Genomic DNA, 26828 nt, shown 5'->3' with positions numbered 1-26828 from the left:
GTAATTTTGCGTAGCATCATTCTCACCTGTCAAAACTACAGGCAGAGACACAATTTTAAATAAATGCAGAATGTTTTTAGTGTGATTTGGGGTTGATGGGTTCTTAAAAAGAAATTGAACATAAGACAAGTCAGTGATGATCTTCTGGTAAAGCTTTCTTGCTAATGTCACCTGCATCTTCAGATGTTATTAGTTAACTGTGGTGAAAATTAGCAGGTAGATGTGCTTAGTCAATATGAATAAACAAATTAAGCTAGCTGCTAACGAGGATAGTCAGATCATGTGAGTGTCGAAGGGTCTAAAAGAATCAAAAGTAAGTTCTGTTGACCTCGTTTTAGCACTTAGCAATAAACCGTTCAAAGACAAAGGATCTGAAGAATCTCAAGTTCAGTCCACCGTTTCTTCAATGAAACCTGTCAGACTTGAAAAGGTAAACTACGAAACACATCTGTATGAACATGTGTGATTTAACCCCCCCGCATGCTACTGAACACCTGCACACCCAGTGCATGCTAATCCATGTCCTGCTAATCCCCCCCTGCTTTTTTAAAGATTCTCCCTCTTACCAGTCATAAGCATCGTGCTCTTAAAAAGCTCCTCAGCTGAGTTCAGAGGTGATTTCTGTTTGAACGACACAAAGGTTCCTGTAAAACACACACGCAGATAACACATCAAATACACACACACACACACAAATCACCAACAGATTCATTTTTCTCTTCAGTATTTCAGATTGCTACTGATGACATAATTTATAACGCACTCCCCCAACCTCTCACACACTTCTCCCTCCACTCCTGTTGCACACATCATATATATTGTGCTTTCACAGTGACAGTAATGGTGCAGCGTTCACCTCTAAAAAATACTGGTCAACACTCAATCTTACATGTTTTAGATCCATTTAAACCCGAGTTGATATTCATTTGTTATTGGAAACTCGATTGTATAAACTTCCCCAAATAACCGTAGACCAGTTTTCACATTTGTGCATGTTCACCTGACCTGCTGTGCACTGACACTAAAAGATCCCCAAAGTTACGAGACCAGTTGATGGGAGTTAATTAACTGGAAGTGTACCAGCTGAGTCTCTGTTTTCCCCTGTAATTAGCACCAATTTACATATAAACCTTCCTAAGTATTTACAGTTGCACATCATTTCCATTTTAGGAAATGTTATGAAACTATGAGACTCAGACATTAAGACGTGACTGTTTTTATCTTGGTGGCGGGAATTTATTTATTTTGAAGAAATTTGCAAAGTTTCTGGTGTCATATCTCATCTTCAGCTGGATTTGATCAAACTATAAAAGCAAAGCAACAACAAAACACTGTTAGACTCACTGGCACAGTTCTTATCACCTGCTGATCAACATAGAAATAAATTAGGAAATAAAAAGAACCCCCCCCCCAGCGGAGCAGAGATGGCGACCGGCTTCCTTTAACGCCTTGTTGTTTTTGGGCAGATGGCAGCGACCTGGATGCTGTGAGTCACGGCAGCCTGGATAGCTCTGCCGACACTAACCTGGCTGAGCAGGGCCCCTACGCCACTGACTCCGTCAAAGTAGACCCCACTGATGATAGATCTAGCACAGGTACACTTCATTCAAATGGCTGCTGCTTTGACTCCATCTTTTGTTTTTTTACAGGCAGCTACCTTGTTCTACATCCTTTTCTTTTCTCTCAATGACCTTTTTTTTTTTTTTTGTCCTTCCTCATTTGTCTCACTCACCGGCCGGCCTCATCCTCGTTTTTTTCCCATTTCCCATTCCGCTGTCTGTTTTTTTTTTCCGCCCTTCCTTTCATCCCTGTTGTCCATCCGTGTCTCTCCCTGGTTTTGCGGCTGTGGTTTCTGCTCTGCTCTGTCCCTAACCCTGCCTTTCACTCTGGCCCTGCCTGTGTTGCCCTTGCATGCAGTCGGCCGTGGGGGCGGCGGCAGCGTGGGCGCCAGGGGCCTGGTGGCCCGCTCACACTGGGGGGGCTCTGAGCTCAGAGAAGCCACTCTCCACCCAGGTAAACCTCTCTGTCTCAGTCTGCCTGTCTGTCTCTCACTGGTTGCATCTCTCTGTCTCGTCTTACCTGCTCTGCAGCATTTTTTATTTATTTTTTTATTATTTTCTGACTTCCTCAGCCCTTCCATCGTCACGCTTTTTCCTTTTTCTGTATCTGCCTCAGACACTTCTGTGATCTCCTCTCTCTTTTCCTCCGCTGTGCCATCTCTCTCTCTCTCTCTTCTCTCTCTCTGGCACATCAGTCCGCTGCTCCTCTCCCTCTGCTCATCTCTCTCTTTTTGCTTTTTCTCTCTCTCTCTCTCTCTCTCTCTCACTCTCGCTCCTCGCTTCACCACCAAGTGATTTGTTATTGTCAATTATGGTGAATGATTACCCAGAGGCACATTCCTTTGATTACGGAAATCATTTTAATCATGGAGATGGCACCTCGGCAGGAGACTATGCATCGTGCACGGAGAGACTGTGAGGGAACCGCAGCTCACAGCGCAGTAGGAGGGAAGGACCTCGATGTGCAGTTCATTGATTATTATAGTCCTTAAATGAGTTTTGTCACTTGCCATCAGTTGCATTGTGTTACAGCCGGAGCCGCGCAGCCTCATGCTTTATTTAGAGACGACGACCAGAGAGGTTCATGGGAAAGATGAAAGGGGAGACCGAATCAGCAGACAGCTGGTTGCCTGGAGACCCGGGGAAGTTTTAGAGACAGATGGAAGAGTCAGCCTGGAGTGATGGCAGGTCCCCCCCCTCCCCCCTCCACCTCACCCCCCCACCCCCACCCCCACCCCAACGTCAAGCCTTAACAGCCGAATTCATTAGCAGCTGTGAAACTGCAGTTAGTTTCCTTACAGTTACTGTAGATCTCTGCATGCCCTGAGAAGGATTGTTTTATCCCTTACAGCTTAGCCGCGTTTTCTTCTTCTCTCCCTGCAAACAGCGATGTGCCTCCCAGAATTGAGAAGATGAAAGGGGAAAACGTCTCACTAGTTTTCTCTTATGTTGTTTAATTTAGCTCTCCTATCACTCTGTGAGTGTAAAAAAAAAAAGGTACAATATATCCACATCCGTCCTCCCCAAAAGCTTTTTACTGTGCAGTAGATACTGTGAAAATAAAGAACCTGGCCCTCAAACCTGAACAGTTTGTACAGTAATAGGAGAGGTGTCGAGTACAGTGGTGTGCAGCTGTTTTGCAGAGAAAAGGTGCTGTCTTCTTTTTTTTTAACTTGAATCGTTCCTCTGCTGTGTTGCATATTCCTGCGATCTTGTGGTTTAATATCAGGATACTTCAGTCTTACTGTTCATCTTGTATTTCATCTTGTTCTCGTCTCATCTCGTTCTCATCTCTCTCTGTTTCTCTCTGTTCTCTAGGAGATCAGTCAGATCTGGGTTATAACTCGCTGTCCAAAGAGGAGGTTCGGAGAGGAGACACCGGCGTCCAGGACTCCGCCCCCGACAAAGACGACAAGAAGGAGAGCGACTGCAGCTCCTGTCAGTAGTCCGTCTGATCTCGTATCACCTGATATTTCTGTCTACCTTCTAAAAAATCATAACTTGGCAGCCTAGTAGCCACACGGGATTTCCCCTTCCTCTGCCTTGATCTTTCTGTCTCCTCCAGAGACGATTCATTCTCTTTTGGTTTCTCATGCACATCAAAAGCATTTCAGTCGTGCGTTTGTCCTTCAATGGATTTTTTTTTTCGAAGCACAGTGCTGTGTTTCAAGCTGTGTACAAAGTTAAAAAAAAAAAAAAGAAAAAAAGAATGATTTTAAATTATAATTTCTGTGTTTGTAGTGTCAGAGTCAGAGAGCGCCAAGGGAAGTAAAGACTGTCTCCCTCAGTTGGACATGGAGGTCCAGTCCTCCTTCAAACCTCGTGGCATCGTTCGGAGTAGCTGTCCGTATGACGATTCGACCTGTAAACCCAAGAGCTCCGCCAGCGCAGGTAAAAAAGGAGAAATGTTGGATTAACACTGGACAGATACTGATGGGTTTATGGCCAACACTTGTAATTATTTCAGCTTTGTGTCTGAGAAATCATGTTTTTCTCTCTCTCAGTTTGGTAATGAGGATCACTCTTAAGTACTACAATACCCATGAGCCTCAGCTGCTGTTGCTATGGAGATGAGGACAGTCAGAGTGAATCAGAACTGTAGCAAATTCAAATTGATTTAAGTTTCTGAAAGTATTATCAGGTTTCTACAAATCGTAATCTTTAGTTTCAGTTTGCCATTAGCAGCTCACTCTACAGAGTTTTAAACACAGTGATGAGTGTTTTCTCACTAAAACGTTCTGTGGATGTAGTTAATTTATGTACACAGGCTTGAATCTTTGACTTTTGATCATAAGACCAGAAATGTTCAAACTCAGTTGCTCATATTTGGTATTAATAATTCAGCCCAGAGAGTTTCATGTCCATCCAACAATCAAACACTTCACACTGTCTATGCAGAAAACGAGCAGGACCTTTACTTCTGGAAACCAAAATGTCAAGTCCTAACACAGATCTCCCCCGCACCCCCCTCTCTCTCTCTCTCTCTCTCTCTCTCTCTCTCTCTCAGGCCATGTTGCAGGTCTCCTCTTCACTTCCTCTCTGGAAGAGATCGGCGAGGTCCATACCAACAGTTTGCTCAGGAGACACAAGAGCGCTCTGGAGGAGGTGGTGGGCAGCGCCAGCAGCGGCTCGGCTCTCGACTGGCAGGGCGTGAGGGGCCGCCGGCTGAGCGGCGACACGGTGGGCAGCAGCGGCAGTGGCACCACCGTTCTCGGCCTGGGTATGAGCCAGGCTGAAACCGACCCAGATAAGATTGCGGGACACCTGGGCGCAGATGCAAAAATCCTCTCCAGTGCCAACTTCAGTAAGAGCAAGAGGCCTCGTTCGTTGGCTCTGGGCGGCTTAGCGGAGGCAGCTGCTCAGGACTCCAGTGATGAGGACAGAAGTAATACGGAGGCCATTTTTGATTTGGAGGACTTGGATTTGGACAAGCCTGCCCAAGAGGCTAGAATCAGCTCTCACAACACCAGCAAATCTCATAAGAAACCTGTTGAACGCAGCGCTAGCTACTGCGGCGTGAGTACTGTGACGTCCAGAGGAGCTGTCAAGCGCACGGGCATCGAGACGGGCTACGACCCTCTATCCCTGCTGGCAGCAGAGTCCCAGTCCGAGCAGCAACACGAAGATGAGGACCCCGAGGGGGATGAGGCCAGCACGCCAAGCGCCCGTAGGAACCTGGCCATGGAGATCGAGCTCTACATGAACCACATGGGAAGCCCGCTGAGAAGCCGTACACCCAGTCTGGACCTGCAGCACCCAACCAGCCCCCTCCTCCTCCACCCCTCCTCCCTCTCTGCCCCCCGTAGAGCTAGCTTGCCCCACAGCTCCCCCCTCAGGACTACCGGAGTACCACGCTCCCGCACCTACCACCCTCCGTCGCCCTCCCAACCCATCTCACGCCAACGTCTGTGGTCGTCGCCGCCCCGTCGCAGCTCTAGCACGACGCCGAGCCCCAGCCCCCGACCCAGCCCCTACAGGGAGAGAGCAGACAGGATGAGCCTGTCATCTCCTTCACCCTCCTCCTCCTCTTTCGCTCTGGACACGCTGCTCACACCGACGCTGGATGTTTTCAAGACCAGCATGGTCTCTGCCGGGAAGGGCGTGGCAGAGAAGGCTAGCCGCTGGTACTCCCGCCTGGCTACGTACACCACACCTACCAAGGTACACAGCCTTGTATCAAAGTTTTTATTCTTTGTCGTGTGGTAATGCAAGTGGAAATACAGATTAATCTGAGAAATGTGCACTGCATTACTATGCAACAGCACATTTTTATATCATACAGGAAGTGAATAGAAAGCAAGTGAGTCTGAGATGTGAATGTTACTGTTCAAATAGTAATAGTGATGTAATTTTAAACCTATACATATATCAAACACATCTCAATCTTTAAGTGTTCAATAATGCAAAGCAGACGTCAGTTGTTGCAGCTAAAACCTTAATGAGCAAATCTGTTTCAGTAGCATAAGATTTAAGAGTTTAAGCTCTCACATGAGCAGTATTTCAGGAGGAGCCTGAAGTTTGAGTGCTGCTGCCATCTTGTGGCTTTTTGTTGTATTATATTTATTGGGCCCATGAACAGTTAAACAATGTCAACATATGATGTGCTGCACCAGAATTAGCTTATAGCTAATTTGCAGTCCTTTACAATTAAAACATATAACAGCACAATAACAAACAGTACAAAGTAATAAACACACAGGACACATTTATTTTTGAGTGTCTGACAGGAAGCTTTCCTGTGGATGAGTTATAAAAGCTTCATTGATTAATAATGTTGATCAGGTTTCCTCTCTGAAAGATACAAAATCCATCATCAGCAACAACAGAAAACTCCACCAGTACCACCCAGACGGCACGTATCCTCAGTTCTTTGAGGTGGATTTTTATAGTCATTGATTAATAGTCAATGCCAGAGCTCACCTCCTGCGTTGTGTAACATGTTTTATGATGTCATAGGCCTGTCAGAGCTTTTATTCTGTACTGAAACATGTAGGTAGTTTTGAGATCTGAACCTGTCACTGTAGCTCCTGTAATGTGCTGTATTTGAGATGCTTAAATAGCCAAATACTGCACCTCCCAAGTGTCCATATTTAATATTTATCAGATCTGAATGTGTGATTAAGGTCATAGAGAAGATGCGATGGAGTTTGGGATTAACTGTGATCCGATTAAAGAGACATGAGTGCAACTTATCTTACTTGTTGCCCTTTACAATATGTTTATATATTATATGATAGTCAGTGTTGAGTTTTATAGTTTTAAGATCAGACGTCCGTGACGACATTAACCAGCCCGCTCTCCTCCGCTCGTCCAGGACGGTTACTGTGACCGCCTGAGCGTGTCCTCCCTCGGTATCGGAGATCCAGACTGCTCCTCCTTACTAGACGAGGAGGACTGCGGGGACTCAAAGAGCTCTGTGGTCTCCCCACAAAAGAACGGCCCCGTCGGACTCTTAGGTCCCCGCAGGAGCCCCAGACGCAGCCCCCTCCACAGCAGACTGGACAGCCCCACCGCAGGCTCCAGCCTGGGTAGACCCTCATCTCTGCTCCCCGGTAAGACCAAAAACTCTTATTTTACTTTTTCATCGCAGCTTGAGAAACATATTAACAACTTTTCTTGTTAGTTTCTAATATGATCAAATTTCAAACTCATTTTTACAAAGAATTTAGGCAAAAAAATGATTTGAAAGTTGTCACTGTCGATTCAGGGTTTATTTATCATCATATTTGCCTTTTGCCAAACAAGGAGACACCGAGAGAGAGAATGTCAGGAACGATTAGTAAAGGCATTAAACATAAAAGCAGCAAACAAACTGTATCTCCCACTTTTCCCAAACAATATAGACCCGTCACAGAGAGATGTCCCTAAATGTTAATTAAAGAACGCTGGTCATGTCTTCAATGTTGTTGTTGTTGTTGTTATTCAGACTTTCTGTGTCTTGTCACATGCTCTGCTGCAGGGTGTGTCCTCTCTCCTCCTGGTTTCCCTCTGCCGGATAAGTCGGACCTCGGCTCTTCACGCTACACCAGCAACACCAGTATCTTTAACAACTACGCCATGGAGGTAAAACCACAAGATGGAAAGCATTAAAGTAGAACTCAGCAGTTTGGTTATAGTACTTAAATACTGGACGCAAAAGTCAACAAACCAGGAGTTTAATACAGAACTTATGAATTACTTGGAACCAGTAATGCTGCAGCCGTTGTGTGATATGAATGATGACCTTCAGCTCTACACTTGCTCAGTTTACCAGGTTTCCTGTTGTTGTTTGAGCCATATTTATTTCTAATGATTTGTTATACATATATAAGGCTAAGTACTCCCCTGATACAAAGCCGAGATCGAGGTGTTTATTCCACCTTTTACCTTGAAAAAATTTATTTTTCTACTTTAAAAAGGGAGCATCTTTGCCATCAATGATTTTTTTGGTGTTTCTTTGTCAGCAGGAATAAACTCTTCAATAGTATTTCAATCAAATTAATAGTTTTCACAAACTGCTTTCACAGCTTTTTTTTTTTTTTTTTTTGGCAAACTACTCTGCAAGCTAAACATAAATATTCTCCCTCAGCAGAATATTTACATTTAAATTTGACCACAACAGTAAAAACTCACATTATAATGAACCTGAGGAGGTTTAGTGGTAAATAAAGCTAAGAGATGTATCCTCAGCCCTCCAACCAATCAAAGGTAATAAATTGGTAAATCTTTCAAAAGTTGTCCAAAGTGCTTTACAGACAATAACAATACTATATTAAGAATATAACTGAGAATTAGAGGTTAAATAGTTGATTATATTAAAATGTATAATGTTTCTTTTAAAGTCTCGATCACCTGTCCAGACCTATAAAAACGAGCCACGTACAGTAGCGATCTCTCTGCCTCTGTGTGCTTCTGTTTCCCAGCTGCTGATCTCCAGCTGTTCGCGCTGTAAGACGTGCGACTGCCTGGTTTACGACGAGGAGATCATGGCCGGCTGGACGGCCGACGACTCCAACCTCAACACCACCTGCCCCTTCTGCGGAAACCCCTTCCTGCCTTTCCTCAACGTGGAGATCAGAGACATGCGAGGACCCGGCAGGTAAAAGACGACACCTCAGCACAGAGCTGCTGGATGTTATAATTAAATTAAACTTTTTTTTAATATGTTTCTTTGTGTTTTCTGTTTGTTTTTGGGCGGCGTTTTGTTCTTTTCAGGAGCAGGTTTGTAGAATACATTCTCCTCTCTATCTTAACCTCTAGATATTAAGTTTTTACTGATATCAGTTGATAGCAGTGGTTACTTGTTGATTACCTTTTAGAAAAATCCCCTTTGGTAGCTTGGTTTTCCTTTAAAACAAGAGTTTTGATCTCATTGGGATCTCCTTCCTAAGAAATATTGAAAATAGAGTCACAGACACCAATAAATCAGCTATTTTGGTAAACAGGTCAGCAGTTACACTGATGTATTAATATTTAAAGTCCTCCTTCAGTGTAAAATTTCTCTCCTTTCTCCTTCAGCTTGGTGTTTGAGCTTCACTGAATGATGTATGTGCAGAGTTTGTTTATACATTCATCTGCTGAAGGAGGAAAATTTCTTTGTGCTCACCTTGAATCTGACTTTACGTACCTACAGGCATGATGGGAGTAAATGTATCTTTGAGGAATTTTTATGAAGGTAACAGATCTGGAGGCAATCATTAAAAACAAAAAACAACCCAATGTTAATGTGAACATGATTAAAATGTTGCCCCTAAATAGTTAGACTACAGGCAGAATGTATATTGACAGGGCATTTTTTTTAACTTCCAAACTTGCTGTATGATAAACCAGACCTCATCTCATAGAATAATAACCAGTCCATGTAATAAAATAAACAACCTCGACTCAAAGAAAATGGAAACATCATCTTGACTTGTCAGGATGTAAATTTAATCCCTCCTCTCTTCTTCTTCTTCTCCTCAGGTTGTTCCTGAAGGGCAGCCCGTCGGTGGACGAGGCGATGACGTCATCGTACTCCGCCTCCACGGGTTTGGACACGGGGACGTCCACGTTGTCCACGCCCTGTCCCACCACGGCCATCTCCCCTCCCTCCCCTGTGGTCGCTGTCCAGGAGTGTTCAGGAGGCGGCAGGTACTCACCGCCACATTCTTCACTTATGACTTCCTGTTCTGTATTGAGCTAAATGTATCTTATTATTTGTGGTCCAATCAGGGAAAAAAATACAAGATAATACAAGACAGAAGCTTTGGTGGCGACTCCATCAAAGAAAATAAGGATTAAGGGTTCAGTGTGTGTGAAACAAACTACATTGTATGACATGTAAAAGTGTTTAATAGGCCTCATTTACACCTGGTATTAACATGTGATCTGTATCTTGGTGCATTTTCTGCATAATGACATTTGATTAATAGGTTTTTGTATTTACACCTGGTATTAAAATCCGCCCTCGTTATCTCAATCGTGCCCACATTGCGATCGCATATCGATATGCAAATTCCCAGGTGAAGGAAAGCGATGCTGTGGATTGATGTCACTCATTCTTTGCAAGGGAAGACTTAAAACTGCCGCTGGCAGGACGAGTCGGAGCGAGGCGACCTTTCAACTTGCTGGGCCGTTATTTTCTTATAAATTGGTCACAGTGTACAGATTACATTTACACCTGGCTGAGATTCAATCACATTCAGATCACAATGTGTTCTGAGTGTATTAACATGTGTTTTTCCTCATCCAGATCACGTATATAGATACATATTGCATGTTAATGTGATCTGTATCTGATCTGCATGTTAATGCAAAATGTAAATGAGGCCGAAAACTAATACTGGATTTTTCAGACAGATATCAATATTGATATTTGACAGTTACTAAAATCTGATGATTTTTTGGCCAATATAATTGTTTCTACCTGAAGACATAACATACACAACGTTTGACAAGGCCCTAATTTAACTGAGCGGGACATTTATAGTGGAAGAAGGCGGAGAGAAAAGCCTGCCGTCTAACTGCTTTAGCATTAGAATTGCTTAAAAATATACAAATACATGCTTAAAACATGTTCTTATACTGTACATGCTTGACTATATTAGTGTGTTAGAAAATATCTTTACACGCCCCTCATGGATGCTTATAGGAGCCGACAGTACATCCTATTAATTACATTCATATGCAAGTACAAATTGGCAGGAAATTAAAGGAAAAAATGTGAATAAATGAGCAGAGATTTCTAATGAATGCAGACTCCTTCCACGCAGGGGCGCGAGGGGTCACTGAGTGGTTTGATGATTATGAAAATGATGTGAATCAGATGGTTGTGGGGATGAGAGCGCACACTCTTTCAGACGGTCTCTTCTCGAAGGCGTTCATGGTGTTATTCTCCGTCGTACACTTGAAAAATAAATGTGATGGAGGGGGGGGGGGGGGGGGCTTCATCATCAGAGGTCCTTACCAAACGTGAGCTGAAAGATGTTTGGGAGCTTTACTTTTTTACACACCTCCCACAGTCATCTTTTATTCAGGAAGAACTATACTGTGCATCATCATAAATGCACCATGTGAATATGCAGAATGTCCTTTTTTGTATAATAACCAAATGTCTTTTTGTCCCACAAACATAATATCTCAAACTTTGTTCTCAGTAAAAAGCTTAATTGTTGCAGAATACTCGCATGCACATGCTGTATTTTACAACAGTGTATTTCGTGGTCAGTGAGAGATTTCTTACTGACTTAAGCTTTGTTTTAATGGATGTAGGAAATGAGATGAACCCTTTAAACTAAAAGAATGAGACTGTTGTATGTAAACGTTTGGGAACCCCTTGACAAATAACATATTTTGTTGACTTTTTAATCGAAAAGATTTAAAAACAGCCTCTCTGAGATATGGAACATAAAACACAATATCTTCAGCAAACAATGATGCATAGATACTTTTTATGCCAAATAAAAACATCATTGTGACATTTGCAAAAGTTTGGGCACCCTAAGAGTTCCCAAGTCTCAGATTCTTCTTACAAGGTCTCAGACCTTAATTAGCTCGTTAGGCCTGCGGCATGTCAATGGATGTTATTAGGAAATGTCAGCTGGTGCCAATTTCAAAGCTTTACAAATACTCTGACTCATCAAACCTTGTGCGAACACTCAGCAGCCATGGGTTCCTTTAAGACAAGTTATTGATGCCCCCAATGTATGTTAAGGCTTCAAGAAGACAGTAAAGCTTTGTCAGCTTTCAGTTTCCACAGTACGAAATGTAATTAAGAGACGGTACTTTAGGGCAACTGTGGAGGTCATGATGAGATCTCGAGGACCGAGAAAACTTTCAGAGAGAACTGCTCGTATGCTGATCAGAAAGGCAAATCAAAACCCCCTTTTAACTGCAAAAAACCTGCAGGAAGATTAAGCAGACTCATGGGTGGTGGTGCAGCGTTCCACTGTGCAGCGATGCTTGAACAAACAAACATTCATGGAGGAGTCAGTAGAAGAAAACCTTACCTGCATCCTCATCAAATACAATGTCAGAAATATGCAGCAGAACATCTACAGAAGCTTGATGTGTTTTTGGAAACTAGTGCTGTGGACTGATGAAGTTAAAATATAAACTCTTCTGCCACAGTCAGCAAAAGTATGTTTGGAGAAAAAACTGAGCAGCAATTCAGGAAAAGAACACCTTGCCAACTGTGAGGCAGGAAGCATGGGGGGGGGGTGGATCTATCACGCTTTGGGGTCGTGATGTAGCCGGTGGCACAGGAAACATTGCACAGGTGGAGAGATGAATGGATTCCACTAAAATATCAGCAAAGTCTGGAAGCAAACATCCCACCGTCTGTGAAAAAATATAAAAGCTAAAAAGAGTATGGATACCACAACAATGATCCTAAACATACCTCGAAATCCACCTCAATTGGCCCTCACAGTCCCCTGACTTAAACATAATCTGCGGGTAGATCTTGAAAGAGCTGTGTGTGCAAGACGACGGCCCAAGAATATTGCAGAACTAGAAGCCTTTTACAAGGACGGATGGGAGAAAATCCCAAATACAAGAACTGAGAGACTTTTATCCGGCTACAAAAAGCGTTTGCAAGCTGTGATATCTGCCAGACTGACAATGTAGGGTGCCCAAACTTTTGCACATGCCACAATGATGTTATTACTTCTTTATTTTTTGCATTAATGTTTGCAGAAAATATTGTGCTTTTTTTCCTTATCCTACAGAGACTGTGTTTACATCTTTTCAATTAAATAAATCACCAAAATATGTCAAGAGGTGCCCAAACTTTTGCATACAGCTGTACATAGCTCAGTTTTGCATTACAACTTCCTTATTATCTCTACTTTCAGATGACCTTTTTAGCAATTATGGTTAAAGGTCAAACAGTACACCACATGTAAAATCTGTGTTTGGAAGGTTTTGAATATTACACCCATCACAAGCAGAATGAAACCTAAAAACTTATCTGATCTTTATCATCTTCAAATGTCAAATGCTCTTTTTTTTGTTGTGATCGGTTTTCAATTTGTCAACTAAATTGTCTTCTATGTTTTCACTTCTACACACAAACAAAAAGAAAGTTCATCTCTGTTAAAACCACCTGATGATAGATGATAAAACACAACCAGAAATCAGCTGACATGAGGCCTGAAACACAGCGCTGACAGTCATCATCGCTATTCCTTTAAGGCAGAAAATATAAAAGATAAAAACTTTTTTTGTTGGTTTATTCTCACATGAGCTGCGTGATATTTTTTACCCTCCTCCTCGACTCATCTTCATGCAGCTTCCAGTGTGTCTGATTACAGAGTGCTTTTGAAGTATGAACCTACTGTAGCTGCATCCACACGGATCCCCATCTGCATTGTAAAACAGCAATGTGACACGATCCGCAGCACCTGGTCCTAACAAAGCTGCGTTGGTGTGTGTGTGTGAGAGAGAGAGAGTGAGAGACCATGTGCTTGTATAAACACCCTCCTGAGGTTATCAGGATATCAGGCAGCACAGGATTTTATCTTTTATGATCTATTTTGTTCATCTTTTTGCTGAATTTTGTTAATATGATTCTGTTTTGTAGGATCTTTTTATGATAAAATAAAAAAAAAACATCTCTGCTGTGTCTGTCTCCTCAGGACTCGGTCGACCAGGGTTCAGGGTATCGACATCCCTGCGGATCGACGGCAGGGGACGCTGTGCCCCGGAGCGCCCATGGCCCGCAGCGTCAGCGCCTTCGGGCCTCTGGGCGAAGCGTCCCAACTCAACCGCTGCGTGCCGACCTCGGGCAGCCTGCCCAGCCGCCTCAATGAAACCACGGTATGTCCCGTCACACATCGCTGATAGCAGAGTATTACAACTATTCTTTTCAGTAGTGTTTCCTTCTTTATTCAGTGCTCAGTGACATTTAAAGGCCAGTTAGCAGATCACAGGTTTCATAAGTTTTGCACACAGTTCCACCAGTAAAGACTAGACAATATCTGCTGATATATCAGTGTAACCCAATTTTAGGACAAAAAAAACCCCCAAAAAACCTGTGTGGATTTTGAGATGAATGCAGAAGTGGAGGCAGAGACAGTTAAATATAAACACAGTCTCACTTGTTGCTGGATGTTCCCCTCAGTCGTCTGAATCGGGCTCAGCTCAGCTTTTATGTGTTGTTCTTGGCTCCGCTGCTTCCCTCTTTGTGTCTGCTTTATCTCCACAAACTGACAAGATGGGAGTGATAGTCTCCTGACTTTGTCTGCTTTCTATTCAGTCTGTGATCTGGACAACCTGTTAGACATTTTGAAGAGTTCAACAGCAGAGTATTAAACCAACTCTCACTACATCTCCTCCCTCCTCCTGAAGAAATCTCACCTCTTGTCGTTTTTTTATCTCCATCTCCCCTCTACAGGACCCACTGAATATGGACTGGCGGCTCCACAACCCCGAGCCGGTGACGGTTCCCTACCTGAGCCCTCTGGTGCTGTGGAAGGAACTGGAGAGCCTGCTGGAGAACGAGGGCGACCCGGTGATCACTGAAGCCGACATGGTGGACCATCATCCCATCATCTACTGGAACCTGGTCTGGTACTTCAGACGTCTGGATCTGCCCAGCAACCTGCCCGGACTCATCCTCACCTCCGAGCACTGCAACAGAGAATCCCAGGTGAGACGCAGACACACCTAAAACATTACATCATGATAATTATAATATCTTATTATTAATTACACGACATTTCTCTCTCTCGCTCATCCTTTCAGGTCCCTCGTCACTGGATGTCAGAGGACAGTAAACACGTGTTGATCCAGATCTTGTGGGACAACCTGAAGCTGCACCAGGACCCCCTCCAGCCTCTCTACATCCTCTGGAACACGTACAGTGAGTCACACTTTCAGAAGTTTAAAATTCATGAGGTAGCGGGATAATTTACTCCATTCTCACACGAAGAGTACCGACCGCTGCGGTAAACAGGATCCAGACCAGCGGAAAGGTTTTAGAGAGGTTTTTTTTTTCAAGAAATGATGGAATTAAACTTTAATGATCCTCGAAGCAAAAGAGCAAGAACACAAGAAAAACAGAAAAATTGGATATAAACAAAAATATAACAAATGGGAAATATATGCAGAGGGACCAGAAGGGCAGTATGTGGATTATGGCTTTATTAGTCTTTAGAAAATAACAGCAGCTGTTGACTGAGATAAGCAAAAGAAGGCAGAACGTGTGTGGAATAAAAACATGTCATCTGTGTGTTTTTTATAACTTGTTCTTCCTGTTGAAGATCTCAAGAAGCTGAAGCATCTCCCGTGCATACTAAAGTCCACCGCCGCAGTGCAAACACACACACACACACACACACAGGAAAAAACACAATCATAACTACTGCGAGGGCAGTTTGGTTCTCAAGACTAAAAATCACAACCAGCGTGAGCCGAATATGTCAAAAAATGTTGTTTTTTATTCTGATTTTAGCTTTGATAAGCAGATCAATGTAGTTAAAAGACCAGTTTCCTCCAGCTGAGCAGAATTTCCACAAATCAACTTGTTCTTCTTGTTGTTAACACCTTTTTTTTCCTGTCGCCCGGATGACTGTAACTACTAATATATCTGTCAGTCAGTCTTCTGTTTCATGTCTGCAGCTTGTTCTTAGTTCCTGTCTTTAAAGGACAGGTCCACAGTTTTTCATGTCTGTCTAAAAACATTAGCCAGTTGCCCATATGAGCGTTTTTCTGGCTGTAATCATGTTAATACTCTTAATTAGATTTATTAAAATATCTCCTCCTAGTTCAGTTCCAACTGTATGTGATGGGGGACAAAATCAACAATCCTAATTCTGTGAAAAAAATACATTCAGCTGAAGCTAACACGAGGCTTCAGCAGTCTGTGTTAGACAGATAAAGTCTTTTTTAATATAAAATTCCTTCTTTGTGTTTCCGTGGACAGTGTTTCCTTGCTGAGCTGCGATGGAGAGGTAGTAACAAAAAGAGAGAATTTTATACTAAAAAGACTGTAACCTGGGAAGATATCCACTTGATTTGTCTAAGTCAGACTGCTGAAGCCTCTTTAAGCTTTAAATAACTTTTTAAATACATTTTTGCACCGAACAAAGACTGGATTTTGTCTCCCATCAGTTACATTGGAAGGGTTTTGAAATTTGGTTAAATTGTGAATCTACCCTTTAAGATAAAAGGAAGAAAGAAAAGAAGTAAGGTTCAGTTGTGATAGCCAAGTTGGTAAAATATTCATGGTTTATTTTGGAAGTTTTATCATATTTTTCTTCTTAGATGTTCATTAAAACTCACTTAAAAACTCATTATCAGTCATTAACATTTAGCAGGCTACAGATTTTCCACTGGTTTTACATATGACAACCTGAACCTCCTGTTGAACAAGAAGACAATATCAGCAGCAGTTTTTTACATTTTGCAGGTTTAAAGTGTGAGATATAAATAATAAAACAGACACATATCAGGTGGTTAGAGTATTTAATGTTCATGAGAATCAGTAGATTTACATTTCAGTTTGTTACAAAGGTGTCAGACTGATGTTGGAACTACAGTGAATCATGAGAACATCTGCACAGCAGCTGTATTCGTCATCTCGAACAGACATGTTGCGCCGAGGCGTCTGTCGCTTCAGCTCCGCAGTTATTGATTGTTTAATCGAGGAGGTGACGCGGAGGCGGCCAGCTCCTCCTGGGAGTCGGCTAATCTTTCTGCTAACAGGCTCTGTCTGCTCTCTCTGTCTTGCAGGGCTTAATTGTACTCTGTTGTTAGAGAGTGAGTGTTCACCTCTGCTGCAGACCAGATGAGTCCTGTTGTTTGTGCTCTGACTGTACTCTTGTCTGAGGCCTGCTCGCTCTCTGTGTCGTGTGTCCCCCCCCCCCGCCGCTTGATGCATTTCGTAGTGTCGTCTGTGGAAAGTCAGCCTCTACTTTTTTCATGGTTTCGCTCCATGTTTGGAATGAAAGTCTCTGTGCAGTGTGAAATCTTATGATGGTTTTGGCAGGAGGGCTGTTGTTTTTTTTTTGTTTTGTGACACGCTGTTGAACGTGTTTGTCTATGTGAATGTGAATGTTTGTACGTTTAAAATCACCTTAATGTATAGATGTAGATGTCTTAACACGATATTTCAGTTACTTGATATGTAATGTCTTCATAATGAAAGCAAAAAGGGGGAAAAAACAATAAAAATCTGGTCATATTTGTCTCAAATACAGCTCTGCTCTGTATTTGAATGTGAGTTTGCATCTCTGGTGAATGTTCACTGTGTTATTTCACCCACTGACATGGACGTTTAGTTTTTAGCGGCAGACATTGCTGTAGTACTTAAAGGGCTGGGTACTTAATACTATCCACATCATGCTGGTACTTCTGACCACATTAAGTGTTTGTATTTTAATGGTTAATTTATCTTTCATCTAGGGCTGTAGTCTCCCAATCGACTGTTAGATTAGTTGGTCGATATGCTCTCATCTGACCAAATTCTCATTGGTCGAATAATATCCTGTTACTTTAATAAGAAGAAAAGTGCTACTTCAGTAGATTTCCAGGATTAATCCATTATTTCCTGCAGCGGGAGGAACAGAAATTACCTGTGAAAATGGGGATGTATTCAAAACACCACCCTTGTTTTCACAACTTTGAACTCGCCCAACGTAATGGAGACTAACTGTGCTCAACGTTTACCGAGCGTTCACTGAATCAGTGTTTCTCCTATAATTATAACAACAAGAACCCCTGCCAGGCCGAAAAAAATATTTTTAATGCCAAAAATAACGCTAAATATCCATTCATTCGGAAATCAATAGCGTTTGGGAGTCTCTGGGCAGCGCTGCTCCGGTACGTGAGTCAACCTCTGTGTCGTTGCCTGGGAAACTGTTGGCAGCGTAACTCCGTTAAGGAATACGTCATTGCGTAGTATGTTTACGTAGCTAGTGGGGAAAGTGAGCGGCGGGAAAGTGACAGTGGATGCGAGCGGAGCAGAGGAAAAGGTTAGCGGTAAGTTGTCAGTCTGGCAGTAAATATACAGTACAGACTACAGTGTGTTAGTTAACAAATGCTAAAAAAGTCACGTCTGTCGTTTCCCCAAGTGCTGGAAAAGTGAAGGAGGTTAGCTCCAAAGTTAGCAACAATGAGTTAGCCTAACCTGAAGACGCTGAATGAGACGAGAAATGTGTGGCTGCTGAGTTCACTATGCACTCTGACCCGTTACATCCAACCTCCCCGCGACTTAACGATTAGTCGAAGATTATGTACGATTTCAGTCGACCAAGAGTTTCTTTGGTTGACTACAGCCCTACTTTCATCCAATCACAGCTGATTGATGCGCTTGTTAGGCAACAACATCCTTGTTCGCTCACAGGAGGAACACGATGTGGCAGAAACTGTTTAAAGTCACCTCGAACCCAAAGAAGCACAAAAAACACAATGTTGGTTTGAACCAAGACTTAAATAAGATAATAAGATAACAGCATTTTAAAGGATATGTCTGGTGATTTATTTAAATGTACTGTGGATTTTTATTATGTATTTTTGATGTCATACGAAAAGATTATAGTGAAGCAATTCAAGCTATTGTTACTACATATCAGGCTTTTATTCACCACATTATTTTTTTTACTAGTGCCAATTCTTTTTTTGTTTTTTATTAGAATATTTGTACTTCTACTAGATCTTATTTAACATAAGCATCAAATAAAGCACTGCTCTTACCCAGCCCCAAGTACTTTTAATTTGAGTGAAATCCTGTTCTTACTGAGATAAAACCATCATCACTTCATCATTATCATCATTGTTGTTTGTCGTTTTGTGCACTAACAAAGAGTCCGCCGCTGACCTGTATGTGTGTGTGTGTGTGTGTGTGTGTTCCGGTAGATGTGGGTTACCCTCTGTCCCGGCCGGTCCCGGAGGAGGAGAAGCCGTTCAGTGAGGAGCTGCTGCAGAGCGTGGTGAAGAGCATCCAGAGGAATGATGTCAGCAGGCCAATGGCGCAGCTGCTGCAGCTGCTGGGCCAGACACTCGGGGTCAAAAGGCAAAGGTCGGCAGCTCCTTCATGTTTAGATGTCAGATATATTTATTTATTTAAAGGATGTGGTTTATTAAATTTGATTATATCTGTTTGATAAATTTCATGAGAAGATTAAAACAGGCAATATGTTCTTCTCCTCGTACTTTCCTTAAGACATACGCAAGGTCACAAAGACATCGTTCACTCATTCACTGCATAGTAGACACTGAATAGTTTTCTCAGTAGTGAGGAGTTCATTGACATTTCAGACACTTATCATCATCATTTAGTAAGTAGTAATAAGCAGTAATATCTGATATAAAATGTGGTTTATTACATTGTGGGATTGTTGGCCTAAAGTAGTTTACATACTATGGATGATACTGACAGCATAACATATATATTCATTTCATTGTGGAGATATTTGAGAGCGTTATATATAATTTACACACACAGATAAAATGGCAGAGGATGAATATGAGAGCTGCAACGATTAATTAATTAGTTCATTGGCAGAAAATTAATCTATAACCATTTTGATAATTGATAAATCATCAAAATGGCTTAAATATAATGTGATCCAGCTTCTCTTTCTTAGTTTTCTATGATAGAAACAGAATATCTTTGGGTTTTGGACTGTTGTTCCCGACAAAATAAGAAATTTTAACTCATTACAGGCATTTTCACCAATTTTCTGACATTTTATAGACCAATTGATTAATAGAGAAAATAATTAATAGATGACTCAATAATGAAGAGTGTAGTGTACTATATACAGTAGTAAATAGAGAGTGATTTTGGAAACAGTAATTGTTTGCAGACCTGGACACTCTAACCCTAACCTTAACCTCTGACCCAGAAACCAGTGTTTTACCAACTGGGGACACAGATGTTGTCCCCAATTAACTGGTCTTAGGTCTGAAATTTGTCCCCAAAAGTAGCCTATGACACACACACACACACACACACACACACACATACACACACACACGGTTTATTCAGTTACATACTTCAAAACAAAACTGATTTTGATCCTAGTGGTGGTGTTGTACGAATAAAAACACACATTCAGTTTCTGTTTGTAAAATGATTCAGTGAGTCAAACTGTTCTTGTGATGTTTTCACTGACTGAGACGACTCGCGTCGGCTGCTTGTTGACCTCAACTCTTCTTCTCTTCAGGAGTTTGTACAGAGACATCCTCTTCCTCTCCCTGGTGGCTCTGGGAAAAGATAATATTGATATCGGTGAGTTTCTTGTGTTTTAATTGATTACATGTTATATTATATCATGTTCCAGTGTGAAAGCAGATTTTGTTCATATCTTACCTTTATACCCTTATTTTACATGGGATACATGAGAATCCTCCCTTTTTGTTGAGTTTCATTGTAGAAACTGTAAACACATAATTGACATTATCACCTTTTATCATCGGTGACAGACTCATCAGCAAACAGCTGTTCACACATTCAGCAGATATGAAGCAACTGTTGAGGAATCGCTGCCAAACACTGAACACAAACAGAAATAAAAGCACAGACACTGGTTGATCTGTAGATTAATTAGATTATTATTGATCAATAAGGAGACAGAACTCACACAAAGCGAATCATTCACTCTGTCTTGCTATACAAACCCAAACGGACCTTTTTATAGTCTTAAGAGACAAAGAAATGATCATCGATTGGTCAAATCATACAAACTTATGGATTACAGCCACGAGATATACATTTACATGCACATGTATGTTAACTAAGAGCCAGATATGGACCTCGTCCCCTTAGCATGTCTTGCTAAGACCCAAAATGTTACTTTATTTGGACCCAAGCCAGAAGGAAAGAAGCAAGAAAACATTCCTTCCCTCAGACACACACAGTAACAGAGAAGTAATGCTCTTACCTCACATTTGTATATTAAAATGATAAGCCGATCCTTCATTACTTTTACACAACATTAATTATAGTAGATGTATTTAAATGCAGACCGATGTAGACCAGTGTTCACTCTCTGTTTAGCTCCGTTTAGCTCGTACTCAGCTCCCGAGGGAAACGTGTTTTTTTCCTCAATGCTTTGTTCACCAGCTTGTCTGCCATCTGGTGGCATTTTCACTGCAAACAGCTGCCTGTTGCCTCAGTGAGAGACACACTCGCTGAGCTTTAACCAAAACAGAAAAAGGTTTTGGGCCGTGAAGCCAAAACATTGAGCTGAAAAGCTACATAGAGCTGTGGGGAGCTGTAGAGTTGGGTGATAATTCTCTGTTGGTTCATCACTAACAAGTGAAAAAGTGAGTAAAATACACCTTTTTCACAGAAGACACTATGACATCTCACAGAAGGAAAAGGACAATAATAAAATAAACGACGGTTTGGTTTCACAGCTTATTAGGACACTTGAATAGATCGTCTTTATCACTGTTAATGTTATTAGTGACATCTGTGCTTTTCCTGCTATGACAAGTAGAAATGTCAGCTGTGAAAAGGGCCGATACTCCACCCACGTGTTTTTTGGGGGGACCGTACTAATGTGGACGACCCTCTCTTCTTCCCTCAGACGCCTTCGATCGCGAGTACAAGTTGGCGTACGACCGCCTGACGCCAAACCTGGTGAAGCTGACCCATAACTGTGACCGTCCTCCCAGCACGGGGGTCATGGAGTGTCGCAGGACGTTCGGAGAGCCTTACCTGTAAAACACTCACCTTCTTCAAACACACACACCGCCACCGCCACCACCACCATCACCAGGGGTTCAACTCTCACCACCCAAGTCATTGCTTTAAGACGAGCTCAGGAAAACCTTTCGGAAGACTGTGAATGTGCACTGCGGTTAAAAAAAAACAAAACAAAACTCTGTAAGCGATCAAAAAGGTACAGTTGACAGCCGTCAGCGTTATGTAGCCTGACAAACACACACAAAATAAACGACAGACTTTCTCTCAACTAAAAGCGGCGATATGGAAACACCACTCACAGCGTTCATAAAACACCACGTCACGCAGCGTTGTAGATCGAAGCTCATCCCGAGCAGATTATACAGATATACTGTACATACACAGCAGTAGAGGATTTTTTTTAAAAATGCTACATTTATATTGTATAGTCATACAGCATATGAAGACTAATATTAGCAATATTTTAACTTGAATTCTATTTATACAAAGTAAGCTTTATTTATTCTAGTGTCTTGTTTTGTTTTTTTTTTTGTCGTGTTCGCAGTTTAAACCAGAACGACCTGAACACTCACTGCTGCGTTTTCCCACCGAAACGTGTGGGAAGTATGTCGCCGTATGTATTTTTAGTGTCTGCTGTTAAGTGACGACTAAGTTTCAGTGCTTTAAAAAAAAAAAAAAAAAAAAAAAAAAAGTTAAAAACCACTTAGAATGTTTTTAAGCTGCCTTTTAAATGTTTAAAGTCCAGAGTCTGAAGATAAATGTCCCAAACAGTTCAACTAGTGCTCTACGTTTCATTTCATTTAAACTGTAAAGTTTACAAAACAGTACACAGAACAGTATATTTTTGGTTCTTTTTTTTTTTTTACCAGTATTTTAGCATCATATGAACAATAAGTTTCTTTTTGTTTTCTGTAGCGGTGGAACGCAGCGCTGTTAGCCACACGAGCAAATATCAGTATTACTGTTCATCGTCTTTGTATTAAACATGTGCTGACTGAAACACACACACACACACACACACACACACACCTGCGATGATAAAGGTGTAGTTTACATTAACTTGTATCATTACGAGATGAATTAAAGGTTAGACGTGAGTTCAACTACAGTACGAACAGTTTATCTTTGAAAATACAGAAGCTGCTCAAAAACAAAACAAAACCAAATCATTTTCTGGCACTTTTCTGTTCATGTTGATAAAGAACGCAGTCTGGCGGCCATAATAGCCTGATGCATCTCTTAAATCAAAATGATGTGACACTGTTTTCATAGTTTTTGCATCATTTCCGTCAGTAGTTTATAACATTAAACTCAGCAACGTAACGACATCTGAGAACAAATCGCTACGACAGAGTCAGATGAGACGAGAAACAACAGACAAGTTTATCCAGATGATCTAAATTAATTCATTTGGAGGTAAAAACTGAAAGTGAACGATCCCACGATGAAGGTAAACGTTTATGGTATTAAATCAGAATCATAATAATTGAATAAAGTTTCCCAAATAATCGAACAAATAAATAAATAAATTGAAAGTGAATAAAAATGAAGAAAAAAACCCTCAAAAACCAAACTTACACTGTATAAGAGCGCTACGTTTGATTATAATATTCTTATTTTTCAGTTTCAGGTCTGACACGAAGCTCGAATGTGAGCAGCTGAACTGAAAGTGAAAAATTCTGCAGCGAAACTGAACGAAGTGACGGCAAAAAGAGAATTCAGTGAAAGAAAAGTGAGAATATTTTAATCAAATGTAGCGTTCTTCTTTTGTTAAGATTTGTCTTTGAGTTCATTTATTTTGGTTTCAATTTATTTTTATTCACTTTCAGTTAAATTATTATTATTTTTTATTCTTGGGAGATTTTGTTAAATTATTACGACACATTTAATCCCATAATAATCCCTCATCGCACATGAAAACTGCAGGAAACAGACTTGATATTTGAGACAACAAACCGTTTCACCCCGACTGTCACTGGTTGTTCAGATAAACATGATCATATCTGTGTTTATGGTTTTTCTTTTACATCTGTGGTACAAACAGCATATCTGAATGTTTATCGCACCTGCAGCTGCAGGCGCACGTTAAGTCTGTGACGGTACTGAATCAGTTTAAATCACAGAACCTTTACTGATCGATCAGACCGATGATGTGTTACATTATTAACTGAATGATACAAACTCCGACCGTCGTGCTGATGAGCTCTTACACCAGAGGACGGTTTCTGTGAGTTCTCCAAGAATGAGAAGCAAAAATGGTAAAGCACCTGTCAGATAAGGTGGAAAAGCGCCGTATAAGTGGAGTCCATTTACCATTATAGAGTTGATGTTTGTCATTGCTTTGTTTTTTACTAACAAATACCTGCAAGTATCCGTTTAAAAGTTCTGTAAAAAGCCCAAAGTGCAGCAGAGACACCAGAGTCTGGAGGACAGTTTCAGTGTAAATGGTGGAAATATCAGCTCCTGTATTAACTTTAAACATCAGTTTTACTTACTAGAGTTTAGCAAAGGGGAGATGTTATATAAAGGAGCAATGATGGTACTGAACAGATGGTCAGTTATTATGTTAAAGTTGCCCTGTGGAGTTTTCTTCTTCTCTGACTCTGCTGGCACATTAAAGCCTCCTGTAGTTCATTGAATGTGTCTCTTCATTTGTGTCCACGAGACAAACAAAACAGGAACTGATTCATTAAAAACAAAAGTTCTCCACAGCGAGACTAGAGGTTAGAAACTCCACAGGGTAACTTAACGTTTGCTTTTTCTGCACATCTCAGTGCCTGTTAGAAGCAGAATCGAACAGAACTTATATGACCACGTTTACATGAAGTCGGTTAAATTCTAAAATGCCCTTTTCTTGCAAAAACAGCAACTGCTTCCATAAGTAAATATCTCCGTCTACATTAAAACACCAGAACACATAATTCTCCTATGTGTGGCATGTGCAGAGGACAGACGAGCAAGTTAGCCACAGAAAACCAGTGAAGAAGAAACCGTATTGTGTACTGTTTATTGTTTCTTCAGCGGCTTCCTGACATTTTGTTTATTGCAAACAAATTACAGCAATTTCAGCAAGAGAGAAAGGTGGTAGATAGCTACGTTTAACTCTAAACAAGCTCTCAAAGTAGACAATAAAGAGAACTTTTCATTTCTTCTTCTTCTTCGTTTTGTCAGCGATACCACAGTGTTTCTTTTGCCAGCGTTTCCAGGTTTACACACACTGGAAGCTGTTTTAGAAAAGCTCAATTTTTGTGGGGAGAAAAACTCTTGTTTTATTCTGGACGGAGAGAAAAAGATGCATTTAACGAATTTAACCGGCTTAGTGTGAACATGGTCTTAATCTCAGAGTCTGAAGCAAATTCAGAACCTGAAGTTCATGTCCAAACTGTGTTTTATCATCACAACAACTTCATCAAAACAGGAAGCTGTAACCACCCAACTCTTACACTTCACAATCTGACACGGTTTCAATTTTATTTTGTATCTGTGTGCGTTTTTGCCCACAACTTCTTCAAGCAGCTTTATCTCTGGAAAACCATTTCCAGGAAACAGCCTCCACCAGCGTGATGATAATAACTGTGTGGGACGCTGCTGATGAAATAAAGAGAAGATGTTTTCTATCAGCTGTGGAGGCTGTGAAAGCTTCGAGAGGTCAGATTGTGTTAAATTGTCTTCTGAGGGAACGGATGATGGTCGTTTGACGCCCTGATCCCAAAAACAAAAAACCATTTGGGGACAGAAGAGACACAGATGTTTTTATCTTAATTAAATGTTGACACTAGAGAAATCAGATTCACCCTCTATGCATTCAGTGGTTTTTATTTAACATTCACTTTGAGGCTTTTAATTGTAAAAGTACGGAAGGTAAATCAGGACTTAAAAATGTGACACAAAGGTGGGCTGAGATTTGTAAATGTGTATATTGACATGTGCAATTATTTACATACCGAGTCTCGTATGTGTACGATTGTTTTCATCCGGTGCCGTTTACAAATCTCTGCACACATCTGCACTAAAGATCTGATTTTATGAGATTCTGTGGGGGGAAAAAATAATCCTGACCAAAATATTCTGGATAGAACTGGATGTTTTGTAGGAGAACGACTACAAATAAACACATTAATTATCGCTTTCATGTGAATGTTAATCAAACATGATGACTGACAGACTGATACGACGGTTAGCGGAGGACCTCGAGTCTAAACTCAAAGGTCTTATGAATGTCAACCACATGTGAAACCAGTCCTGGAAAAGTCAGGAAGTCGCACTTTGCCCCCCCCCCCCCACACACACACACACACACACACACAAAAAGTGAACTTAACTGCTTTGAGCTTGAAATTCTCATCGACCCGGCAGGTCCAGGAGAGGACGCATCGACTTCGATGTCAGCGGCTTGAAAAAGCTGCCATTCATCTGTGGATTTATGTTGTTTAAAAAAAAAAGTTGTACAAATGAATGATTTTACAGAATCTGGGGCCCTGTACATTTTAACTCGCCCTTTGTAGAAATCACATTTTATAGCAGTTTATTCACACATGTGCAAAGGTCCTTTTAGATGTGGTGAAGGTTCTGTACAGAGATCAGATCTTCAGGACTGTTTAACTGTAAATAAAATCACCTACACTCTCACTCCAGGCTTCTTTCTTCATCGTCGGCTTCTTTATTGAACTTTTATTACTGTAGTTGTGGAACATTTTACTCTTTTTCAGACATGCTAGCAGTTTGAGACCAAAATTTCCTCTCGTCCAACTCTTCAGTTAAATTATAGTTTGCCTCTATGTGTTGCTAGCATGCTAAACTTCAGCATGTAACTCTGCATACTGTATTCATGGTCACACGTGCATGTTAGCATGCAAAGCAGCATATTAAATGTAGTGTTAACATTTTTACAGGGATCTTGTTAACAGTAGCATCACTTCTGGTTTCTTTCTTCATCGTCAGCTTCTTTATTAAACTTTTATTACTGTAGTTGTGGAACATTTTACTCTTTTTCAGACATGCTAGCAGTTTGTGGCTGTAAGGATCATGAGTGTGACCATGAGACCAAAATTTCCTCTCGTCCAACTCTCAAGTGAAATTATAGTTTGCCTCTGTGTGTTGCTAGCATGTTAAACTTAAGCATGTAACTATGCATACTGTATTCATGGTCACAC

The 26828-nt window shown here is 41.3% G+C and overlaps 1 protein-coding gene across 7 annotated transcripts in view; it reads left to right on the top strand.

Annotated features, from left to right (window-relative positions):
• Positions 1-25974, top strand: part of LOC121903750 (C-myc promoter-binding protein-like) — an 82961-nt gene extending 56987 nt beyond the window's left edge. For 5 of the 7 annotated variants that reach the window (XM_042424567.1, XM_042422248.1, XM_042421469.1 and 2 more), the window contains 14 exons: positions 1467-1595; positions 3378-3497; positions 3801-3950; positions 4567-5720; positions 6874-7111; positions 7519-7622; positions 8462-8637; positions 9501-9668; positions 13655-13835; positions 14413-14667; positions 14763-14880; positions 18876-19038; positions 20189-20253; positions 21557-25974. In XM_042424567.1, the coding sequence (XP_042280501.1) occupies positions 1467-1595; positions 3378-3497; positions 3801-3950; positions 4567-5720; positions 6874-7111; positions 7519-7622; positions 8462-8637; positions 9501-9668; positions 13655-13835; positions 14413-14667; positions 14763-14880; positions 18876-19038; positions 20189-20253; positions 21557-21693 (3158 nt within the window). In that variant the 3' untranslated portion in view covers positions 21694-25974. The remainder of the gene's footprint in view (positions 1-1466; positions 1596-3377; positions 3498-3800; positions 3951-4566; positions 5721-6873; positions 7112-7518; positions 7623-8461; positions 8638-9500; positions 9669-13654; positions 13836-14412; positions 14668-14762; positions 14881-18875; positions 19039-20188; positions 20254-21556) is intronic. The other 2 variants (XM_042423740.1, XM_042422951.1) reach the window with 1 other exon arrangement.
• Positions 25975-26828: the final 854 nt, after the last annotated feature.

The sequence above is a fragment of the Thunnus maccoyii genome, chromosome 1, assembly GCF_910596095.1.
Source record: "Thunnus maccoyii chromosome 1, fThuMac1.1, whole genome shotgun sequence".
NCBI classification, from domain to species: domain Eukaryota; kingdom Metazoa; phylum Chordata; class Actinopteri; order Scombriformes; family Scombridae; genus Thunnus; species Thunnus maccoyii.
The sequence above is the reverse complement of the archived record's forward strand: the minus strand, read 5'-3'. Positions and strand labels throughout refer to the sequence as shown.